This window comes from Lycorma delicatula, chromosome 4 (assembly GCF_047948215.1).
Source record: "Lycorma delicatula isolate Av1 chromosome 4, ASM4794821v1, whole genome shotgun sequence".
Taxonomy (NCBI): Eukaryota; Metazoa; Arthropoda; class Insecta; order Hemiptera; family Fulgoridae; genus Lycorma; species Lycorma delicatula.
Window position 1 is genome coordinate 23,015,166 of NC_134458.1, and position 21,250 is coordinate 23,036,415.

Consider the following 21,250-nt stretch of genomic DNA (forward strand, 5'->3'; position numbering starts at 1 on the left):
CTTCTGTTCATTTAGTTTAGGTGGTCTTCTACATCAATCAGCATTTTCAACAGAGTCTGTTGCCTGAAAGTTTTCAACAAGAGTTCATACTGCATTGCAATGAGGAACAGGAGTATTTGGAAACTTTTCAGAAAGCTTATGTTTCACTAAATCAGCATACTTTTCACCTTCACGAAAGACATATTCAACCAGAAAAATGCATTCCTCTACCAAGTGGACTATTACATTTCTCGCAACTATTGATTCTGATAAACAAAACAACCCGAAAGGAAATGAAGCATGTTCAATCACAACTGAACTGACATCTTGGTTTATTACTGAGCAATGCCCAACAAACCCACAGGGCAACCAACCTAACACCGAAAGAAGAGAATGCATCACATAATTCTAAAGCATACTACACACTGACTTTCTGAATGTATTGTATTAATGTATCTAAATTTCAGATCTATACCAGAATCATTTATGAGCTGTCATTCAATTTGTAAAACAATTTTATCTTCGGAACAACATTACATGGAATCACAGGTCAAGGGTCTATGTTGTTATTATTTTAAATTGATGAGTACAATATTTTATAAAAGTTATTACTAACCTGAATTTTATTTTTTAGAGATTTTTATGTATAAAGAATTTGAGTAGGATATCTTAATGGCAGACAATCAAAATCAGGCTATGTAGCAGAAGACTCCAAAAAAGTACGTTTTTTTGTTTTTTCAGTAAAAACATAAAAAATACTGTCTACCTGATCTCAAAATAATTCTGATCAAAATTTACATAATTTTATCTTATATTGAAATTTTATTTAAAAAATTTTTTAACTTATGTTTTTAATGAAAAAACAAAAAAAAATTTTTTTTTTTGTGTCTTCTCACGTAGCTTGATTTTGATTGTCTGCCATTAAGTTATCCTGTTCAAATTCTTAATGTTATTTCTGACGCAAAATTTTAAGTAAGTTATTTGAACCTCCATTATAAAATCATTACAACTTATTCAGTTGGCTGTCAACTCTAACCTCATGTCTGATATGGTTGGACTTGAAGACATGATAGGGTTGGACTTGAAGACAGATATAAACGACATGAAATCAGAAAAAAAAATAGCTATTCATCTGGATATTTTCATCAATGAAAATTAAAAAAAACTGCACAAAATTTTTGATCAAACCTCATATGTGGAATTTATAATTATTGAGAAACATAGAAAATATTCTAAGGATTGAAAGTTGCCTGTCGATAGAGTTCGTTCATTTACCATACAATTGGTAGTACATTTATTAACATAGATATATTTAACCCTGGAAGTGAAAACTGTCAATTTTCCATCAGAAGTATTTTGAAATGCACACTATATGTTGAAAAAGTGACAACTGTTTATTTCTGTAATATCTCTACTTCTAGAAGTTCTAAAGGCAATCAATATATGTTGTGACATATTCTTTATTTTTTTTTAGTCTCAATTGAAGATACTCTTTTCAATATATCTGTATTGTCATGTGTGTGATGATATTTTGAAAATGATAATGTAACAGCTACTGATGGTAAAAATGAATCTGAATTTTATGTGTAGAGTTGTCATTGTTTTTATATCAAACTTTCTTTAAAATTTTTATTTTTAGAAATGTGTGGTGAATCATTAAAATACAGTGAGATTATATTTATATTACATAAATTTAGTGACACTCAAATTAATAATTTAATTAGCAAAAAAGTCAATGATCAAATTATAAATCAGATATAATTACTGAAAGGATTTCAGGTCATTTATCCTGTAACAGTAAAAACCTACATGCTTAAAATAATAGTACAGATGCCAAAAAACTTATATGTGAAACAAAGTAATTCTACCAGGAAAAAAATAAAACAGGAAGAAAATTTTTCAGTAAAGGGTTCACAAAGTTAGACTGACATTCCACCTCTCATAACCCTTCTCCTATTATAAAATAGCTTATATTTTATGCACTCAAATATACTGAAAAGTCAGGTTATTAAAATGAAAATAATCTCTATAAAATGTATTTATACTGAATATTAAAAAAATTCCTAGTTATACATTTTCAATTCGAATAAAAAAACTTTTAGTGCATTTTAATTATTTATATTTTAACTTTATAAATTCTCACATGGATATCACACTGGTTATTAAAATAAAAATTCAAAGAATTAGCTTTCAAATGATCTGTAATACCAGTCATTTATTTATTTTTTTGAGGGCGAAAAACGTCTGCGCGTTATCATCGCCCAAATTTTTTTTTAGGAAAAAAAAATAAAAGTAATTAAAACTAGTAGATAAAAGTAAAACTTAAAACTAATATCACAGGTAAAAAAAGAAAAATAAAAGAAAAAATAAAATACAATTTAACAAAGTCCGAAATGGATGTAAAAGGCTCCCTACTCGGATAACAAAAACAAAACACAGACCTATAGAAATTAAATTTTTTCTGTTAACCCTACACTACGCAAAAATAGAAACATCCGGTTTAAAACTTCTTTATCATCGCACAAGACAACACGGATGTTTCTGGGTAGTTTAAATTTATGACGCAATGCCGCATAACATATGCAGTCCACGAGTATGTAGGGCACAGTCATGCAGCAGTTGCATCGAGCGCATAGGGGTGCGTGTCCTCTTGTCATTAGGTACTCGTGTGTCCTATCCGCAATCGACAGAGGTCTACTTCCTCACGTCGAGATTTTCTACATGAGGAGTCCCATGGCAACACAGAATCTTTATTCTGCCGGAGTTTATTATCTACAGTAGCCATCGCCTTGCCACCTTGATCTTAAAGATTGTTTTACGTAATTAATAAAATTAATTACGTAAAACATACCAATTACGAAAAAATAAAAAGTACCACTCGCGTGGTGAAAGGAGGTTGATTACATGCGTCTTTGGCAACGGAATCTGCTTAATCATTACCTGGAATCCCTACGTGGCTAGGGACCCAGCAAAAACTTACTTCTGTGTTGCGATTATTCAACTCGGCGATTGCGTTGTAAATTTCAATGAAGATAGGATGTTTGGAATAAAGGTTTTTTAATGCTTGGAAAGCACTACACGAGTCACTGCAAATAAGAATTTTTCTATATTTAGGGTTAATGATATTTAGAGCCTTATTTATAGCGTATAGTTCAGCGGTAAACACACTCGTAATACCGGGTAGACCAAACATATAAGTTCTTTCATTGATAACAAATGCACAACCAACGGTATCGTTTTGTTTTGACTCAACAGTGTATACCACCGCGTCTGGGTTCATCTTGGAGAGAACTCATTAAAACATGTGTTGGAAGACAGTAGGTAATGTTGATTGTTTATTGTATGTTGTAAGGTCAAAAGTAAAATTTATAAGGTTTATTCCCCACGGAGGATATGAGCACGGATACGTTGGAAAGAATGACGGTGTGTCAACATTTATATGCTGCAGCAGACGGGTACGGACACCGGCAGGGGCATTACAACGTGAATGGTCCTCATATTTTCCTAAATTAGAATTTCTAAGAACCGAGTCAAAAGCCGGGTGATTTGGCTGTCCTTTGAGAGAGCAAAATAAGATAATAAAAGCTAATCCCGTCTATCCCAAAGTGATGGTTCACCACAGTCTACAAGTAAGCTTGCGAGAGGACGTGATCTAAACGCGCCTGTGGCAAGCCGAAGGAAAGCATGATGTACACTATCCAGCATTTTAAGCACGAATTGACGAGCTGAAGAGTAGGCGACACAACCATAATCTAAACGGGAGCGAACAAAGGAATAGTAAAAACGTATCATACATGATCTATCAGCTCCCCAGTTGGTGTTAGTAAGGACTCGCATCATATCTAGAAGTTTGGAACATTTTGTTTTCAATTCTTTTAAATGTTTGACCCAAGTAAGACGGCTATCAAAAAATAAACCTAAAAACTTGACGTAAGTAGAGATAGTAATAGTCTCTCCGTTCAGAAAAATTTGCGGAATAGAAGGGTTTCGTAGCCGAGAAAAAACTACACATTTTGTTTTTTCGGATGAAAATGTGAAACCAGTAATCCTGGACCAAGCTTCAAGGTGAGAAATAGTGTTCTGTAGCAGTCTCTCTGCTGTGGGTGTTGAACGGCTCGCAATGTAAATAGCAAAATCGTCAACAAATAGAGAACATGAGACAGGAGCCTGCACACAATTGGTAATACTGTTTATGGCTACAGAAAATAAGGTGGCACTTAATACACTAACTTGAGGCACTCCACTTTTCAAGATGACACTACCTGAGAGCGAATCGTCCACACGAACACGAGCCGTTCGGTGATTTAAGAATCCCCGGATAAAAGCAAGCATATTGCCCTTGATTCCCCATTCTTTGAGAGCGTTAAGAATACCACGTCGCCAGGCCGTGTCGTACGCCTTTTTTATATCAAAGAAGATAGCGACGAGGTGCTGGCGATTTAGGAAAGCGTTTTGTATGGTTGTTTCCATTGACACTAAATGGTCAATGGAAGATCGACTTTGTCAGAAACCACACTGTTCTGGAGATAGAAAGCCATGTCTCTCCAAGTACCATGTCAGCCTGCGGTTTAATATTCTCTCCATTATTTTACACAAAACGCTTGTTAAAGAAATACGGCGATAGGTTGAGGGGTTGGTTTTGTCTTTACCAGGTTTTAGTACTCTAGTGGAGTTGTGGACTGCACGGTGTGTAGACGTGTCTCTCTAGAGCTCCGCGTTTTTTGTTGTTTTCGATTGGTTTTTACATTGATTTGGTGGATTGGACAAGGAATACGGACTATCATTTTTGAGTTATTTGGTTACGGATTTATCAAGTTTTTTATAGTTTTTTGTTCTCATTAGTGAGATCAATATTTTTGTGTTTTTTACTCGCTAAATCTTAGATATTATTGTGTGTTAAAGTGTTGGTGACTTTTATCAATAACGAAAAGACTACCAGTGTGTATAAAAAGTGAGTAAACTTATTGTACAATAACTTTTTAACAGTTTTTTGAGGTTATAATAGAGCTTATAATAGCAAATTATTCTAAGTTATTCGACAGGCTAATACCAGTCTGAAATTAACTGTAAACAAGGACTTAGGAAATTTTTTCGTGTATTAGTAGTTATACGAGTGAAATTTTTCTAAGTCCTTAGACTAGTTTTTATTAGGGAATTCTTTGTTCCTTAATAATTTCTGAACCACTCGTCCTACAACCCTCATCCCAAGTTATAAATCCATCCCAAAAAGTTTCCTACCCTCTGACCCCCCTCCACCGCCAAAAATGTTGGACCCTATTTTTGGGTTGATACATTTTACCAACCCCTCCGACCCCCCCAAATTTCTTTTGGGGCTCCCATCCCCGAGTGGGTACTCGTTGGACTCGGGATCGCCCCCATAGTCCAACAGCGCTAATATGAGACGAAGAGGATCACTCCCCTTAGAGGGATCATCGCAGGGAGCTTCTAGCTCACAAAAAGTTACCATTACTAAGAAAACGGAGGGTAAATGTAAAAAGAGACCCCGACAGGGGTCCTCAGAAGAAGAAGAAGGACCGCCGGAGAGCCTTAGCAATCTGGTTTACCAATTGGGATTAACTATGGTGGCATTGAGACGGCATATGGGACCTCTCAAAATACATAAGTACACATGAGCAGGAGCTCAAAGGCATATATGATGGGCTTAATGCCTTGACGCAAATCTCGTCCCCTTTATCAGTTGTTACGCAGGCTACTCAGATGGAGCAAATTCTTACTAAGGAGCTGACAGATGAGCAAATAATAGATCTACTGCCCAAAAGGTGGCCAAATAGTTTGCGGAACAAAATTAGTTTGATTAACGAGTTGCTTCTGAGGTGGTGGACTCTTGTACTGTTAGTGATTTAAGTAAATCAAGTCAAGGGGATGAAAAAGAAGGTATTAGTACCAAATACAAAGTAGGCGACATTCGTAAAGATGTACAATCAATTCTTGGAGACTGTGACAACATTAAGAAAAGTAAATACAAAATCTACTATGATGGTAATGCTACTGAGAAGAGCACAATGGGAGCTATATTGAGGGCTTTAAGGAAGATTATTCCTCAGGCTGGTAATTTAGTTTTTGTCGTCCCCAATAATAATATTGGAAACTATATGAAGAAATTAATATCTTATTTGCGGAGAGACGAGAAAGTAGCAGTTAAAGTGCTTACGATCCCAGTTGAAGGTAAACCTATACAAGGCAAGTCTGGACAAGGCCATATTAAAAAGTCGACACCACCGGCAGTTGACAGTCTTACTGTGGTTATCAAAGCAGCTGGAAAATCCTATTCTGATTTACTTAAAACGATGAAGTCTGCAGTAAGTAGCGAAGATGCAAAAGAGGTCATCTCCTTACGTAAGGGCAGGAGTGAAGAACTCCACGTGAGAATTCAGGGAGCGCAGAAAGCTGCAGAGTTTACAAGTAACCTTCGAGATAAGGCGGCAGATCTGCATGTTGACCTGCGTACAAGAGCGGGAAGGCGCACAATAGTTCACATCAGGGATGTAGAATATGACACCACTGAGACAGAAATTTTTGCTGCAATTACTGCAAGAGTAGGTAGATGAGGACATCAAGATATCGTCAATTAGAAAAGGGTACGCCGAGACCCAAAATGTTACAGTTATCACCTTGTATAGGGCTGCCTGTAAGCTGGTGGAACAAAGGTTGAGGATTGGCTGGGTAAATTGTCGGGCATATATTAGGGAATCAGAGGAAAAGTGCTTCAGATGCTGGAATACTGGACATCGTAAACATGAGTGCAAGGGCCCTGACAGAATGGATCTCTGCTTCAATTGTGGAGGCGGAGACCACAAGATTGCTGAATGCCGGGAGCATAGTAGCTGCCTGGATTGTCGGAGCCAAGAACACCGCACCGGAGGCTGGGGGTGCTCAAAACACTTAAATGCTTAAGGTGATAATGGTTAACGCAAACAGAAGCACCATGTCTCATGATTTGGTTAGTGAACTGGTCATAGAGCAGAGGGCTGATTTACTGATAATCACGGAGCCGAACAAGTACCTTGTTGCTAGATCAGGCTGGATGGTGGATACAAATGGTGACATGGCAATTATGGATGTAAGTGGCAGGATAGCATGGAGATTGACGTCCAGATCTGGAGGCATGTTGGCGGTGGAGTCGGATTCAACACTAGCGATTGGTGCCTATGTGTCTCCAAACTGTGACATACATGAATTTACTAGAAGACTAGACATAATACAAGGAGTAGTAAATAACGCTAGGAAGAAAGTCATTATTCTAGGTGATTTCAATAGTAAAGCGATTGCAGCAGGGAGCGCATACACCAATCGCAGAGGTGAGATCCTTACGGATATGATGGGGGCAAATAGCTGTCATTGTGTAAATGATGGCACCCCTACATATAAGGCGAGAGGACACTCGTCAGTCTTGGACTTAACAATCATAGACGATAGATGGAGTAGGGAACACTTGGACTGGCGAGTGTTACCACATGATGTGGCGAGTGACCATCATGCCACTATGATTACCATAAAAGACTCAGACTATGTGACTAGAGAGAAAATGCCCTATAGTAGTTTTACAATGGAACAGATCGAGATCATAATCGAACGGCCGAAAGGATTATCAACATAGAGAATCTGACACCAGTTGCCCTGACTAACGTTATAAGACAAGAAATGGGCAGAGTAGCTCACAGAAGAGCTAATAGTCACTCAGTGTATTGGTGGAATATGGAGATTGAAACACTGAGAGGGTTCCTACAATCGCGCAGAAGAAGGAAGCAGAGACTCAGAATGCGAGGCGGACATGAGTACAAGGAGGCATCTCTGGCTTATAAAGATACCAGACGGGCCTTAAACAAAGCTATTCGTGTGTCTAAGAAAAAACAACGGCACAGACTCTGCGAGGAGTTAGATGGAGACCCCTGGGGACAGGCATACAAAATAATCACTAAGCGATTTGGAAGGCGTCTGCCCGTATTAAATAATGAGCAAGTAGAACAACAAATTAATGAGCTATTCCCCGGTAGAGTAGAAACTGCAGGAAATGTTATAGATTGCGAACCCAGACGCTTCACGTTCTCTGAACTGCACTTGGCTGTAGCACAACTGGGTAATAGGAAGAGCCCGGGTCCAGACGGAATTCCAGCGGCACTCCTTAAAGGGCTGATAAAGAGAATTCCTTATGAAATGCTTGATGTTGCCAGCCATGGATTAGAAAACAAGACATTTCCAGGAATCTGGAAGGAATCTAGGGTGGTGTTCCTCCCAAAAGGCACAAATGACAATGGAGAACCTTTATACAGACCATTGAGTCTTTTAAATACCATGGCGAAGGTAGTGGAGAAGATGCTCGCTGGCCGAATCTTTAAGGAACTTGAGGAAGGAATAGGCATTAGTGGAAATCAGTTTGGATTCATGAAGGGTCGTTCGACGATACAGTCGGCGACAAAGGTGATCGACTGGGCTAAGGATACTAGGAGCGGCACATGGAGAACTAGGCGTATTCCCCTATTCATAGCTTTAGATGTAAAAAATGCATTCGGTTCTATCAAGTGGGAATCAATAAATAGGGCATTAGTGGAAAAAGGTATCAGTCCTTATTTAAGAAGGCAGATAGGGGAATACCTCTCAAATAGAGAATGCTTGGTGGAGACGCAGAGTGAGTGCCTACGTTTCAATATTTATGGCGGTGTGCCACAGGGGTCTGTACTGGGACCCTTACTCTGGATACTGGCCTTCGATGGGATATTAAGACTAGACTATTAGGATGGGGTACAAGTAATTGCCTATGCCGATGACCTGGCGATACTCATCAAGGGTAAAACAACTGTCGATGTACAAGAGAGTGCTAACAAAACGTTACGGACGATAGATAATTGGTTGAAAGAGAGGGGACTCCAGCTGGCAATAGAAAAATGTAAATATATTATGTTCACAGGGAAGAGGATTTTAGACCGTCCAGCCATCCAATTGGAAACCACCAAATAACAGAGGTCGAAAAGATCAAATACCTGGGTGTGACTTATGAGAGGAATTGCCGGTTCACCCAGCATATAATAGACATATGTGCCAAAGGTGAACAGATGACTAAGAATTTGAATATAGTAATGTCTTCGCAGAGAGCTCCAAGACCTTCTAAGCGAAGGGCGATAGCGTCCACAGTGACATCCATGATGTTATATGCAGTACCAGTGTGGTGGCACTCAGTCAGGGCTAAAAGAAATTTCAACAGACTGGTTAGTACTCATAGGAGGCTGTTGCTGGGGGTTGTTTCAGCTTACAGGACGGTCTCCTATGAGGCGTTGTGCGTGTTGTCTGGGGTGCCACCAATAGACTTAATGGCCCTAAATAGAGTCGAGAGGGCGCAAGGCCTCGAAGCAAATGAAGCAAAAGATACACTTAGACATAGATGGCAAAATAGATGGCAGGAGGATGGACCAGCCAGACGCACGAAGGAGCTGATTCCAGATCTTGCACTATGGTTAGACAGGAAACATGGTGAGTTAAATTATCATATCACGCAGTTTTTTACAGGTCATGTCAATTTCAATGAGTACCTTCATCGTGTTGGAAGAAGGCCAGGTCCAGAATGTATGTACTGTGAGAGAATTGACAATGCAGAACACACATTTTTCTGCTGCGAGAGGTGGGCAATTAAAAGGAGGAACTGTGGCATAATAGGTATGAGCCCAGCAGAGGTCCTAGAGCACATGTTGAGGAGCGAAATAAACTGGAAGAAGGTTACGGAATTTATAGTAGCAGTACTAACAGAGAAGGATATAGATGAAAGGCGACTAGGTTACTAGTGTAGAATACGGTAGGGTGGACAGCCTCAGTGGTGAGAGACGGCACGCTGAGGTGTGTCGTTCTCAATGATCCACTGAGGACTCCAAGGGTTTAGATAGGTTCTGATGAAGAAGAAGAGTAAGAAAAGACCCGGTGCCACGTTACGGCTATTCGAGGTATGTCGTGGTTTCCCAATGGGCAAACAGAAAATCACTCAAAAGAGCTGACACCGGCGAGCCGATCTGCCATGCCGGACGTTCAGCCGGTAGGCGGAAAGGCTCGTTAGAGTTTACCAGACACTCCCCTGGGTGGCGCAATACCAACCAGTCGGACTGGCCCAGGGGAGTAGAGTGAAAAAAAAAAAAAAAAAAAAAAAAAAAGGTTTTAGTACTGGTATAATAAATGCTTCTGACCAGCCGGGTGGGAAGTCTTGTTCGGGGATTAAACCATTGTAAATATTGAAAAGATGTTGTAGTGCCGAATTGGAAGGTGTGAAAGCATGGCAAGGCGAATGTTTTCTGGTGTAGGGGAAGTGTCATGTGAGTTTTTAAGTGTGTGTAACAATTCCTTAAATACGAATGGGGCGTTTAATTCACCAACCGAATCACCAATGTTTAACGATAATACTTCTATCTGTATCTTGTACCTTTGAAAATCGTTATTATACGATGAAGTGAGAGACATCGAGCGGAAAGATTTTGCTAGAGTACTTGCCACAGCCGAAGGTGATGAAAGGAGTTCTTCATCAATAAGACCGAGAATAGATTATTTAGGTGATCCGAAAATTGTACGGATTTTTTTCCGCACAGTAGACGTGGGAGTAGTGTGTGAGATAATGTTCACGTATTTCATCCATGAATTCCTCTTAGCGTTCAAGAATACCCGACGGCAGACCGCTCTAGCCCTGCGGTATAAATTTAGATGTTCAGCTGTAGGCCTACGATTAAATTTGCGTAGTGCCTGCCGTCGATTCCTAGTACCATATTTGCAATCATCATTCCACCATTGATCGCTTCTCGGCCTCTGGCCCCGTACTGGAAATTGCACGCATATTACCGGTGATATTTCTGCAATAACAGTGTCCTATGTACCCGTCTTCGGGGCTGTAAAACGGTCGGTGGCTGTTAGTCAACTTACGTTGCTACAGCGTTTTTAACAAAGTAGCAGCGTAGTGTATTGCAGTAGTGCCACCGTCGGCTGAATAAGGACGTTTCCTTTGCATTGTTGGTATCCCCTTTACGTAGTTGGTGAGGCCATATAAGTTTCAGATCTTCTGGCAGGTTCGGGAAGCGATTTCGCTCCGACCTCGCCGGTGGTCAATAGGAGCTTTTAACTTTTGACTCCTTTAGTGGGCTGCGGAACAGGCGGTCCGGTCGAGTAAGATCTAGTTAGACGCTCACCTGTTCTTGTGGCAGGTGGTAGTTTCAAACAAGCGGTGATCGTAGTGCTTGGAGACACAGCTGTTGTAGTTTTTTCTAGTTTAGCGATGGAGCAACCGGGAGGAGGTTGTTTGGAGGACTTGGTCGGATTGGTCAAGGACCTGGTCACCGGTGACCCCTTCGTGCCACGAAGGTCAGTCGGCAGGTCATCCCGGTCTTCCGCAAAGGAAGTCTCGGAAGCCCCTCGGGTAGTGGAGCGCCCGAGCGAAGTGGCATCGCAGAAAAACCTGCGAGATACCTCAACCTCGAGCGGCGCGGTAAAGGCGAAAGCCGGATCCGTGCAGCAAGGGCATGCACTGAGGAGGGCGCCAAGTCCGAAGTGCGCCTCCCATCGAAGTCGGGAAAGGCGGAAAGCGGAAGCGCTAAATCCGCTCCTGGGCCTAAGGTCCCGGAAGGGAAGCCTGTTGAAAAGCAGGTGACCTCTGGGACTGGAAGCATAGGGCGGATTGAGGAGATGCGGGCCGAATGGTCCAAGATCTCCTCCAAAAAGGAATCGAGAGTCGCTCTTGAGTTTCGTCAGTTAGTGGACGCATACCTGAGCGAATGTTCACTGATGGTGTCGGATCTGGCATTAAAATGTGAAGGCCTCCAGGGTGCGAACCTTGCGCTAGAATCAGTCGTCAGTCGACTGTCAGGCAAGGTCGACCAGGTGTGGAGGGAGTTCGGGGCTTCAAGCCGGTAACGGGTGAAGCCTTGGGCGAGCTCCACAAGTCCATTAAGAGAGTGGAGGAGAAAGTAAAAAAGCCTGTCTCCTTCGCCTCGATAACCGCCACGCCTGCGCCTAAGCGGGTAGGTCCGCCGCCGCCAGCCCAGGCGCTGGCAACTAAAAGTAAGCGGGCCACTGTTAAGGTGGTCTCTGTAAAACCTGGTCGGGGGCTTCGTCTGCGATGACGGAGCTAACCCTCAAGAAGATCCTACACCCGCGGAAGGAAAGGTTCCAAGTTTCCCGGGTCACTAAAACCAGGGATCATGGAGTAGTCCTGGAGGTCGTAAGTGAACAGCAGGCTAAGCAACTGCTGGAGGCCGACGTTCTGGCCAAGAACGGGCTGAAGGCTCAGCTGTTAGCCGAGCGTAAATCGCAGATATTGGTTTACGATGTGCCAAGGGCAACAAGGGTAGAGGAGCCCGAAATCCTCAAGGCGATCCACACCCAAAATCCAGTGTTGGCTATGGCGGTCAAGGACTTCCTTCGGGAAACCAAGGTGGTTCGGCAGCTGGGGGGGAAGGAATCCCTGAAGAGCCACTGGGTTCTCGAGACCTCGCCTAAGATCCGGGTACTAAGACCGGTGGTCTTAGTGGCCGGTGGAAGATTGTTCTTTGGGTGGACTGCCTGTAGGGTTGTCGATCATGTAGAGGTAGTCCGATGCTATAAGTGTCAGGGCTTTGGGCAGACCTCTCTCCGATGCCGTGCGCAGAAGGAGATGTGTGGCCACTGTGCCGCTCCGGGGCACAGGGCAACCAATTGCCCTGCAAAGTCGTCGCCTGCTAAGTGCGCCACCTGTACCCAGGTGAAAGGCAGCAATGCTGGACACCGGGTCAGGGGCAGGTAGTGTAAGGCGTACGAGATCGCACGCGCTAGAGCTGTAAACAACACAGCCTATGGCGACGCCTGAACGGCGGGAAGCCCTTAGGGACAGCTTTCACCAATTCGAACGCCTGCGCCTGGGGCAGCTAAACCTGCACCATTCCCGGGCGGCCACGAGTGAGGCCATGAGGCTCCTTGAGGAGTACGATCTCGAGGTCCTCTTGGTCCAGGAGCCGTACGCGGTCGCGGATAGGGTGGTCGGCTTCCACGGGGTGAAAGTGATTCATTCTCGTGGGGGACGGCCGCTCTCTGCGATCGTGGTGGGCTCTGACTCTTTGGGTATCTTCTGGATGCCCCAGTGGTCTGACGAGCAATTCACCGTCGTGCCGATCACGAGGGGTACGCTGGATGTCGTACTGGTGTCGGAAACTTCCAGCATGGATGGAGATCTGGCGAAGTTGGGTAGGATTATGGACGATCTCCCGGGCACCAGAGTGTTGGTTGCTCTGGACGCTATCGCCAAGTCTACCACCTGGGGTTCACCACTTACAGATCCCAGAGGCGCTGGTCTCGAACAGTTCACAGAAGCCAGGAACCTCTACTTGATTAATGATGCGGAGCATCCGCCAACTTTCTCCAGCGAACTAGAGGAGCTAGAGAATAGGGCGCAGGCGGCTTTGTCAACCGCCGAGGGCTGGATGAACATGCAAAATTTAAAGATTTATGTGCCCAATACGAAGTTTATGCTTCTGAAGGGTACAGACAAATTATCAAGCCGTCGTAACCCCCACATTAAGTATAAAGGCTGTGCAATCAGCCGAGTAAGGGTTCATAAGTACCTAGGTGTTTTGTTTGATGACAAATTGCTTTTTAGTAACCACATTAAGCAAGTTGCGGCGGACGCCGTCTCTGTGATGCACAAACTTAGAAGGATTGCTTGGAAGGATTACGGGGTGTCGGGCCGTCAAATGAACTTGGTGTACTGAGGTGTCTTCGAGAGCATGATCTCATACGAGGCGCCAATTTGGGCGCATAGGTTAGATAGAAATAGAGCACTGCTTCAAAATTTAAGGAGTGCCCAGCGCAGAGCCTTGATAGTATACACTGGTGTTTTTAAAACAACCTCCTATGAGTCTACTACCGTATTGGGAAAGGCTCTCCCAATCGATTTAGTGATGAAAGTTCGAGCAGCCATGTGGAAGTTGCGAAGAGGTCGGGAAACCGAGGTATTTGGGATGCGGTTTCGAGCCGGGCTAGAACCGGAACGGAACGGCTATCACAATGCACCGGGTCTAAATTTCGTACAGTTGCCCATTTCCCGCCTGAGGAAGAGGCTTTGGAGCCTCGAGATGGAGGCATAGCAGCATGAATGGCACACCACGAATAAGGGAAGATCCCTGTATAGATTTATACAGGATCTGGGGGGATGGTATGCCTCGAATTCATTTTTAAGGGCGTCGGGTGCCCAAGTGTTCAAACAACCATGTGAATTTGATGCAATATCTGTTCAGGTTTCGCCTAGCGGCTGATGAGTTGTGTGTCTGCGGGGAGGTCCAGTCGAACGAACATCTAATGTTCGACTGCCCCGCTCTTGGGGGCAGGAGTTTTAGTTTGACAAGTGAGCGGTTGGGACACATAACCGGGTGGTGAATAGCACCCTGCTCAATCCACTCAGGCTGATAGGTAGTTCACTAGGAGCTTTTAGGTAACGAGGTCACTACTAAACTGTTTTAGAGGCACAGTAGCCGTATCTTGGCACTGACATTTGGTCTATGCTCTAGGGCGACCGAATGGGGTGGCGGCGGGAGAAATGCCAGTTAACCAATCATTCCACCATGGAACGGAAGTTCGTCTAGGATTACCCGATGTTTGTGGGATTATCTGTTGGCATTCTCAAGTATCATGGACGTAAAAGAAGAATATTCATCGAGGATGTTCGCTCCATCGTCATACTGAGATTGGAATGCTTTATGGTATCCGTTCCAATCTGCCTTTTCAACAATCCATCTCCGTGGCCTTCTTTTAATCTCACAGTCTACACCGAAATCAATAATAATTGGTCTGTGATCACTGCCGTGAAAGTCATCACAAACAGACCAATTAAGATAAGGGAGTAAATTCGGTAAGCATATGGAGAGATCGACATTAGATACACTACCAGATGATAAGGACATGAATGTGTGTGGTCCATTATTCAGTAGACAAAGGTCCAAGTGCTGTCTCACTCTGTTTATCATATTTCCTCGAGTGGAGCAGAAGGTTGAACCCCAGGAAATATGGTGGGCATTGAAGTCTCCTACTATGAACGATGGAGATGGTATTTGCGTGAGGAGATTTGAGACATCTAGAGCACTGAACTCAGTGTTCAGTGAGAGATACAAATTGCAGATATGTAATTTGAATTTGTGGTTATGTGGGTTCCCTTTACGAGGAGCTTATTAGGTGGTTTACTGCCAGCTGTGATAGTCCCTACTCGTACCGGTAAGACTTTAGGAACAGGGACTTTCGTATGGATCACACTGTTGGATTCACTAACTGCGACGAAAGACTTTTTATTCATCTTTGTCAGCTCTAAAATAGTGGCTGTAAGTGAAGCGACTTGATCAGAAAGCATCTGAACAAGTTTTTTAAGTTCATTGCAGGATCCGAAACTGCTGATTACTAAAATTTGTAAGAGTTTGTTTCGATGTAGCGGTGGCAAAAGATACATCTGGTTTAACCAGATTCCGTGAATTATTTATCTTTTTATATTCTCTGCGTGCAGCTGGTAAAGATAGCTTCTCCTCAGTACAGATTTAAAGAATTGCCTTTTCTTCTTTAAAGGTTGGGAAATCTCGGGATTGGGCTGTATGTGAACCACTGCAGTTCGCACATTTTTCACCTTCTTCGCAGTTAGTGTCATTGTTACCTTCTTTAGTACATCGAGGACAGATCTCCGTTTTCGAGCAAGATGTTGTAGTGTGACCATATCCTTGGCATCTGAAACATCGCCGTGGATTTGGTATGAATGGTCGTATCCGAACCGAGAGGTAACCTGCTTTAATCTTCTCTGGTGGAACAGGTAGATTGAACGTTAGTATAAGAGACGGTGTCGGTTCTTCTGTTCCGCTCTGCCGTTTCATTATACGCTTCACTTCAACAACATCTTGTGGTGGCGAACCTCATCAACTATATCAGTGATATCTATATCTAAAAGGTCTCGACAAAAAATTACTCCCCGGCTGGTATTTAACGTCTTGTGGCATTCTGCACTAATATTTATACCACCCATATTACGGAGACGTAGGATAGATCGACTCTGTTCATCGTTGAATGTTTCAATCAGAATCGATCCGTCACGTAATTTCCTGATGTTCTTCGGGGAACCACTTGCACCTGTTATAGTTTTGTTTATTAAGAAAGGTGAAACCTTTTGGAGGGAGCCACCTTCCTGACTATTTCGGAGAACAACGAATTTTATATTTTTAGAATTCAAGTCTAATGATTTGCGGTTCTCTTCAGTAGGACTTTTATCCTCGTCAGACAAAGCTGACCGAGGTCTCTTCACAAGACTAGATTTGGTGGTTTTTTCAGATGGACCACCAACCATCATTGTATTTATTATTGGAACTGAAATTTTGGTCCCACGAGTACCGGCGAAAAGTGGACCACTCCAGCAAAGCGCCGTCGTACTGGAGCTAGAGCTAAATACAACTGGGTTCACCCTGGTGCCCAGAGGACATCGTTCGAGACTCACTACGTACAGCCATTCCCCCATCGGCACGATTTGTTCCCACCTTGTGTTACGGTTGCGTTTCGTAAGATATCGCAACACCACCGAGTGTAAATGTAAGAAATATCAGTGTAGGATGTTATTGTGTAAGTGTGTATGTTGTAATTTATGTAGAGTTCTTGGTGTAGTATATGTGTATAATGTAAATTGTTCTGCAGCTCACTGTATAGTTGGAAGAAAAGCTGCAGAGGCTAGGCCCGTGGGGACGCCAACTCCCAAAGTCTTAAAGAATAAGACTCCCCGTCGGGGCACCAGTCATTTATACTTATACACAAAACTAAAAAAAAAAGCTATTTAAAAATTCCTTAGTAAAATACAGTAAACAAGCCTACCAGTACAAAATTTTGGTACGAGGGCAAATCAAAAATTATCTATACTTTTCATTCTAAATTTTAATTATACAAAGGTAGGGGTTCAACATGTACAACATTTTTCTGCATAACCACCTCTCATGTCAATTAAATTGGTCCAGTGCTCCATAAGCTTGTGTATTCCTTCCAAGAAGAAGGTTTTCGGTCGGTCATGAAGTCACTTTTGCACCACTTCCTTCATAGGACTAAGCCTGAGGATGTCACAAAGCATTCTTGAGGCCCAAAATAATGAAAGTTGGAGGAAGCAAGAATTGGGCCATAGGGAGGATGTACCAGTACATCAAAATTCAACTTGATGGTTTGAATGGTGTGGTGGGCATTGTCATGCAACAATAACACTTTTTTGAGAACAGACTTTATGGAAGCCAATCTCATCATGAACGATTTGTTGGGCAGAACCATAACTGATGTTCAAAAAACATGTTAACTCATTGATAGTAACTCCCCTATTTGCCAGAACCATTTCTCGAACTTACTGAATCTTGTCGTCCATGGTGAAGATTGAAAGATGTTCTGCTCCCTCTTTGTTCATTTTAAATGTCTTGATCCACAAAAATCACATTTATGTGATAAAGCACTATTACCAGATTGTGATACAAATCTATTATGAATTTCAGCCCCTTTCACACCCTTCCACCAGAGAAATTGAAACATTGCTTGTTGTTCCTCTGGTGCAAACTGCTAACAGAGCGGACCTGTTTACAGTGTAATAGTTAGAAGGCAAATGACACGATTGAGATCAAATTTCGCACATGGCTACTGCATATGAAAAACAAAACAAATAAGGCCTTTTGTATCCAGGCATAGTTTAGGATAAACTTTATGACTGAAACCTGATGAATGTGTTAAATGGAAATGAGTATTCTTTTCTTGATAAAAGATCATTTTTCTTTTGCATTTATTTACTTAGAATATATACTTAAAGAAAGAAATTCTTGAAATAACAAATCTAATTAAAATTTGTGACAATTTTAATAATTATTGACGGTGCTATACTTCCTTCTCAACTAGGAACATTTTTTAATGATTTATTCATTTGGTAAGCATCTTAGTGAGAAGTTCCATTGATTAAAAATAGTGGTATATAGAATCTTAAACAATATTCACAGTGAAATTTAAAAGGGAGCTCCAAATTTTTTTTTGTTGATAAAAACAGAATTTTTAATTTCATCATTGCAAAAGAGTTAAAAACAAATTTTAGGGGAAATGTAGAAAAGCAAGCAAAAACTGAAGTAAGTTTTATAGGGAAAATGCTTTTAGAAAAATTTTCCTTTGGTGAACAACAGTTTTCACGATGAAGAATCCTCATTCAAAATAATAACAATTACTTGGAATCAAATATAAGGTTATTAACACTTGGTTTAACGACAAGAAATTAGATCGATTATAATAAAAACTACAGCTTAATTTTAGTAACGAATGCAAACTGACCTTTTACACATTTTGTCTTTAACTGTATATGAAGGAAAAAATAACAATATTCCTTCAGGAACTGTTTGTACTATAGTAAGAATAAGTCTACCGAGTTCATCTTGTACGTTATACGAGTTAATATTTTTGAAATCCATCATCAACGGTCTGCCGTTTGGACCGACCGAAACAGCAGTTGCAAACAACTAAAAAGGAGAAAAAAAGAATTAATATGAATAATATCAAAACATAAATATGAATAGCAGGATAAATAGTATCAAACACTTGCATAACTTGAACTAAGGTTATTATATTACAATTTAAATAAATTTCATTTTACAGAAGAAAATTGGCTAGCGTAAGATATTTCATGTAGACCGTTAGAGTGAAAATAAACGCCCTCAAGGAGATTGATTTTTGCATTTCTGGTCGGGACGCAAAATAGCTAATAATTTTCAAAGATACCGTATTTACTCGCGTACGATGCGCACCTTTTTTCTTTTAACTTTCAGTTGGTGAGGTGGGTGATGTTTCACCGATACATACGGTGAGGTGACGTCATTTTGACACCCCTTAATTTTTTGTTACTTTTTACGTCGTTTTTAATTTTCGTTATTGTTAAGTGAATAAAGGTTTTTAAAACATCTTTGATACTTTAAACCACTTTTTAATACAGTAAAATACTTTAAAATAGTAAATAGGAAAATAGTTTATTTCATACTCCAATTTCACTTTCATTTTGAACATTATGCCTGTTACCAGTTCGTATACCGCAACTCGGACATTTCTTCTCGGTTCTACTTTAGACCATCTAAAATTGGATTTACTCAGATAAACGCTTTCATCTACTTCCCCAAGTTTATAATCCCTTCATTTTCACCACCTCCTGAATCTTCGACCTCAGAATCTTTATCATGTTTGCTGACAATACAATAATTCTGATCAACAGCCTATTCCTCATTTCCTACAGCAACTACCTCTCGATTTCCATCTGTAGCCCATTCTTGATTATAATTTGTACCTTGTTCCCTATTTGGTCCATCAATATTCGAATCCTTGCTTTCCCATCCATCCAGTTCATGAAGAATTGCTTCTTCGAAATTCTGATCATTCACGTTCATATTTACACTGTAAAAAATTAATAAAATTGAAACTGAATGCAAAGAAATTTATATTTATTTAAACAAAAATCTGCAATATTTGATTATTTTACGAAAGGAAACTGTACTTACATAAATGGTGAGCACGTGTCAGTTTGGCGTCGGACACTCGACCGATAAAAAACAGTCACTATAAAAACTCTCAGTGCATGGCAATCTGGAATTCCAAATAAGAGTGCAATATCTGAATTTACCATCACACAGCATATTTTAGTATAATATGTTAATATACGGTAGTAACGTAAACAAATCGTAGCATGTATTTTAATTACTTTTGATTTCACATCAGCAACTTATGTCGAGACACATCCCTTATGTAGACTATATTGTAATCGTCTATTTATAATCTTTTGTCTTAAGTATATTTTTGCTTATCTCCCCGTTTCCGGTTATTATAACATTTTTTATCGTTCATAATTTGTATTTTTGTATAGGACACAAGTCGTTTCAGCTAAACACATAACATATATATTTTGTTTTAGTAGAATGAAGGTAGATTGTGCGTTCGATTTATACTTATACTCAATTTTTCCGGTTTGTTCTTAAAGCGAGCTAGTAAAAATGAGTTTGGTAAAACGTTTGAGTTCGTTTACGGTCGGCGAAAAATAAAAATTGATTTGCTCAGGTGAGGAAATCGGTAACAGTGCGGTAGCCGTAAATTTTATATTCCGGAATCGTATATAAGAGATTGGAAAAATAAATAAGAAAAGTTTACGGATAGCAGTAAAAGTAGAACAGCATTTTGCGGTTCAACCATTCTGAAGTTTCCTGTACAGAATGGTTGTTTTCTTACTTTCAAGACGTACGCGAGTGCGAATTTGTTTTTTCAACGTGTCGGCAAGATTAAAGCCGCACAAATCGCGAGGAAAGTTAAAATAAAAAATTTTAAAGCAAGTCGAAGATGGTTAAATCGTTTTACGAATAGGTATGAACTATCGATAAGAAAATGTACATTTATTTGTCAATGTTTGCCGGATGCCTTCGAGGAAAATTATCGGCCTTCCAGACACGTGTAATTCAGTTACAAGAAAATATCTTTTCACGGGGCAGATAGGAAATGCAGATCGATCACCACTTTACTTTGACGTACCTGCAGATTCAACGATTAACGCTGTCGGTGATAAAACTGCTCGCGTGTGTACTTACAGTAATGAAAAACGACGATGTACAGTCACGTTGACAGTATCTGCCGATGGCAAAAACTTCCACCGTTTATTGAATAAAAAAGAAAAACCTTTCCAAAGGATGAAAAATTACCTGCTGGTGCCATCATTAGGTGCCAAGAAAAAGGATGGACGGATAAGGCGTTAGTTTTAAAGCGAGTAAAATGAGTCGGGAGCGGCGAACCGGTGCTCTTTTAAAACTGAAAAGTATGTTAGCGCACAGTTTTCGCGAACAAACAGACGATGTGAAAAAAGAATTTGAAAAAGTAAAACGGTGCAAGGTTGAAGTCCTTGAACGACGTCATTACCCCAGCCATTCGTTGTTTGTGTTAATTGGCTTTTCAAAGTCTATTTGAAAAATTTTTATTCGGATCGGATGGCCTACAGTCCTACAGCGACTGAAAAAGCCGAGTTTGACATTAATATTCGAGTGGATCTTGGATGCATGCAATTTTACTTCAAACCATCAGATGAGAAGAGCTTCAAGAAACGCTGCATTTCTAATGGCCTAGACGAAAGCGAAGACTCTGCCGTGTGGAACGAAGACGATCACGCTCCTTCTGAAGACGGAGATTCAGCAATGAAGATTAAAAACAGGTAAGAATTACTTTTTCAGATTCACCATATTAGTTTGCAGCCTTCTCAACCGCGGACGGC

General features: G+C 41.0%; 1 protein-coding gene across 7 annotated transcripts in view; it reads right to left on the minus strand.

Moving 5' to 3' along the window:
• The window catches only part of LOC142323195 (Fanconi anemia group J protein-like), a 428,180-nt gene that overhangs the window by 52,395 nt on the left and 354,535 nt on the right, over nucleotides 1–21,250 (minus strand). For all 7 annotated transcript variants that reach the window (XM_075362519.1, XM_075362514.1, XM_075362517.1 and 4 more), the window contains one exon: nucleotides 18,292–18,476. In XM_075362519.1, the coding sequence (XP_075218634.1) occupies nucleotides 18,292–18,476 (185 nt within the window). The remainder of the gene's footprint in view (nucleotides 1–18,291; nucleotides 18,477–21,250) is intronic.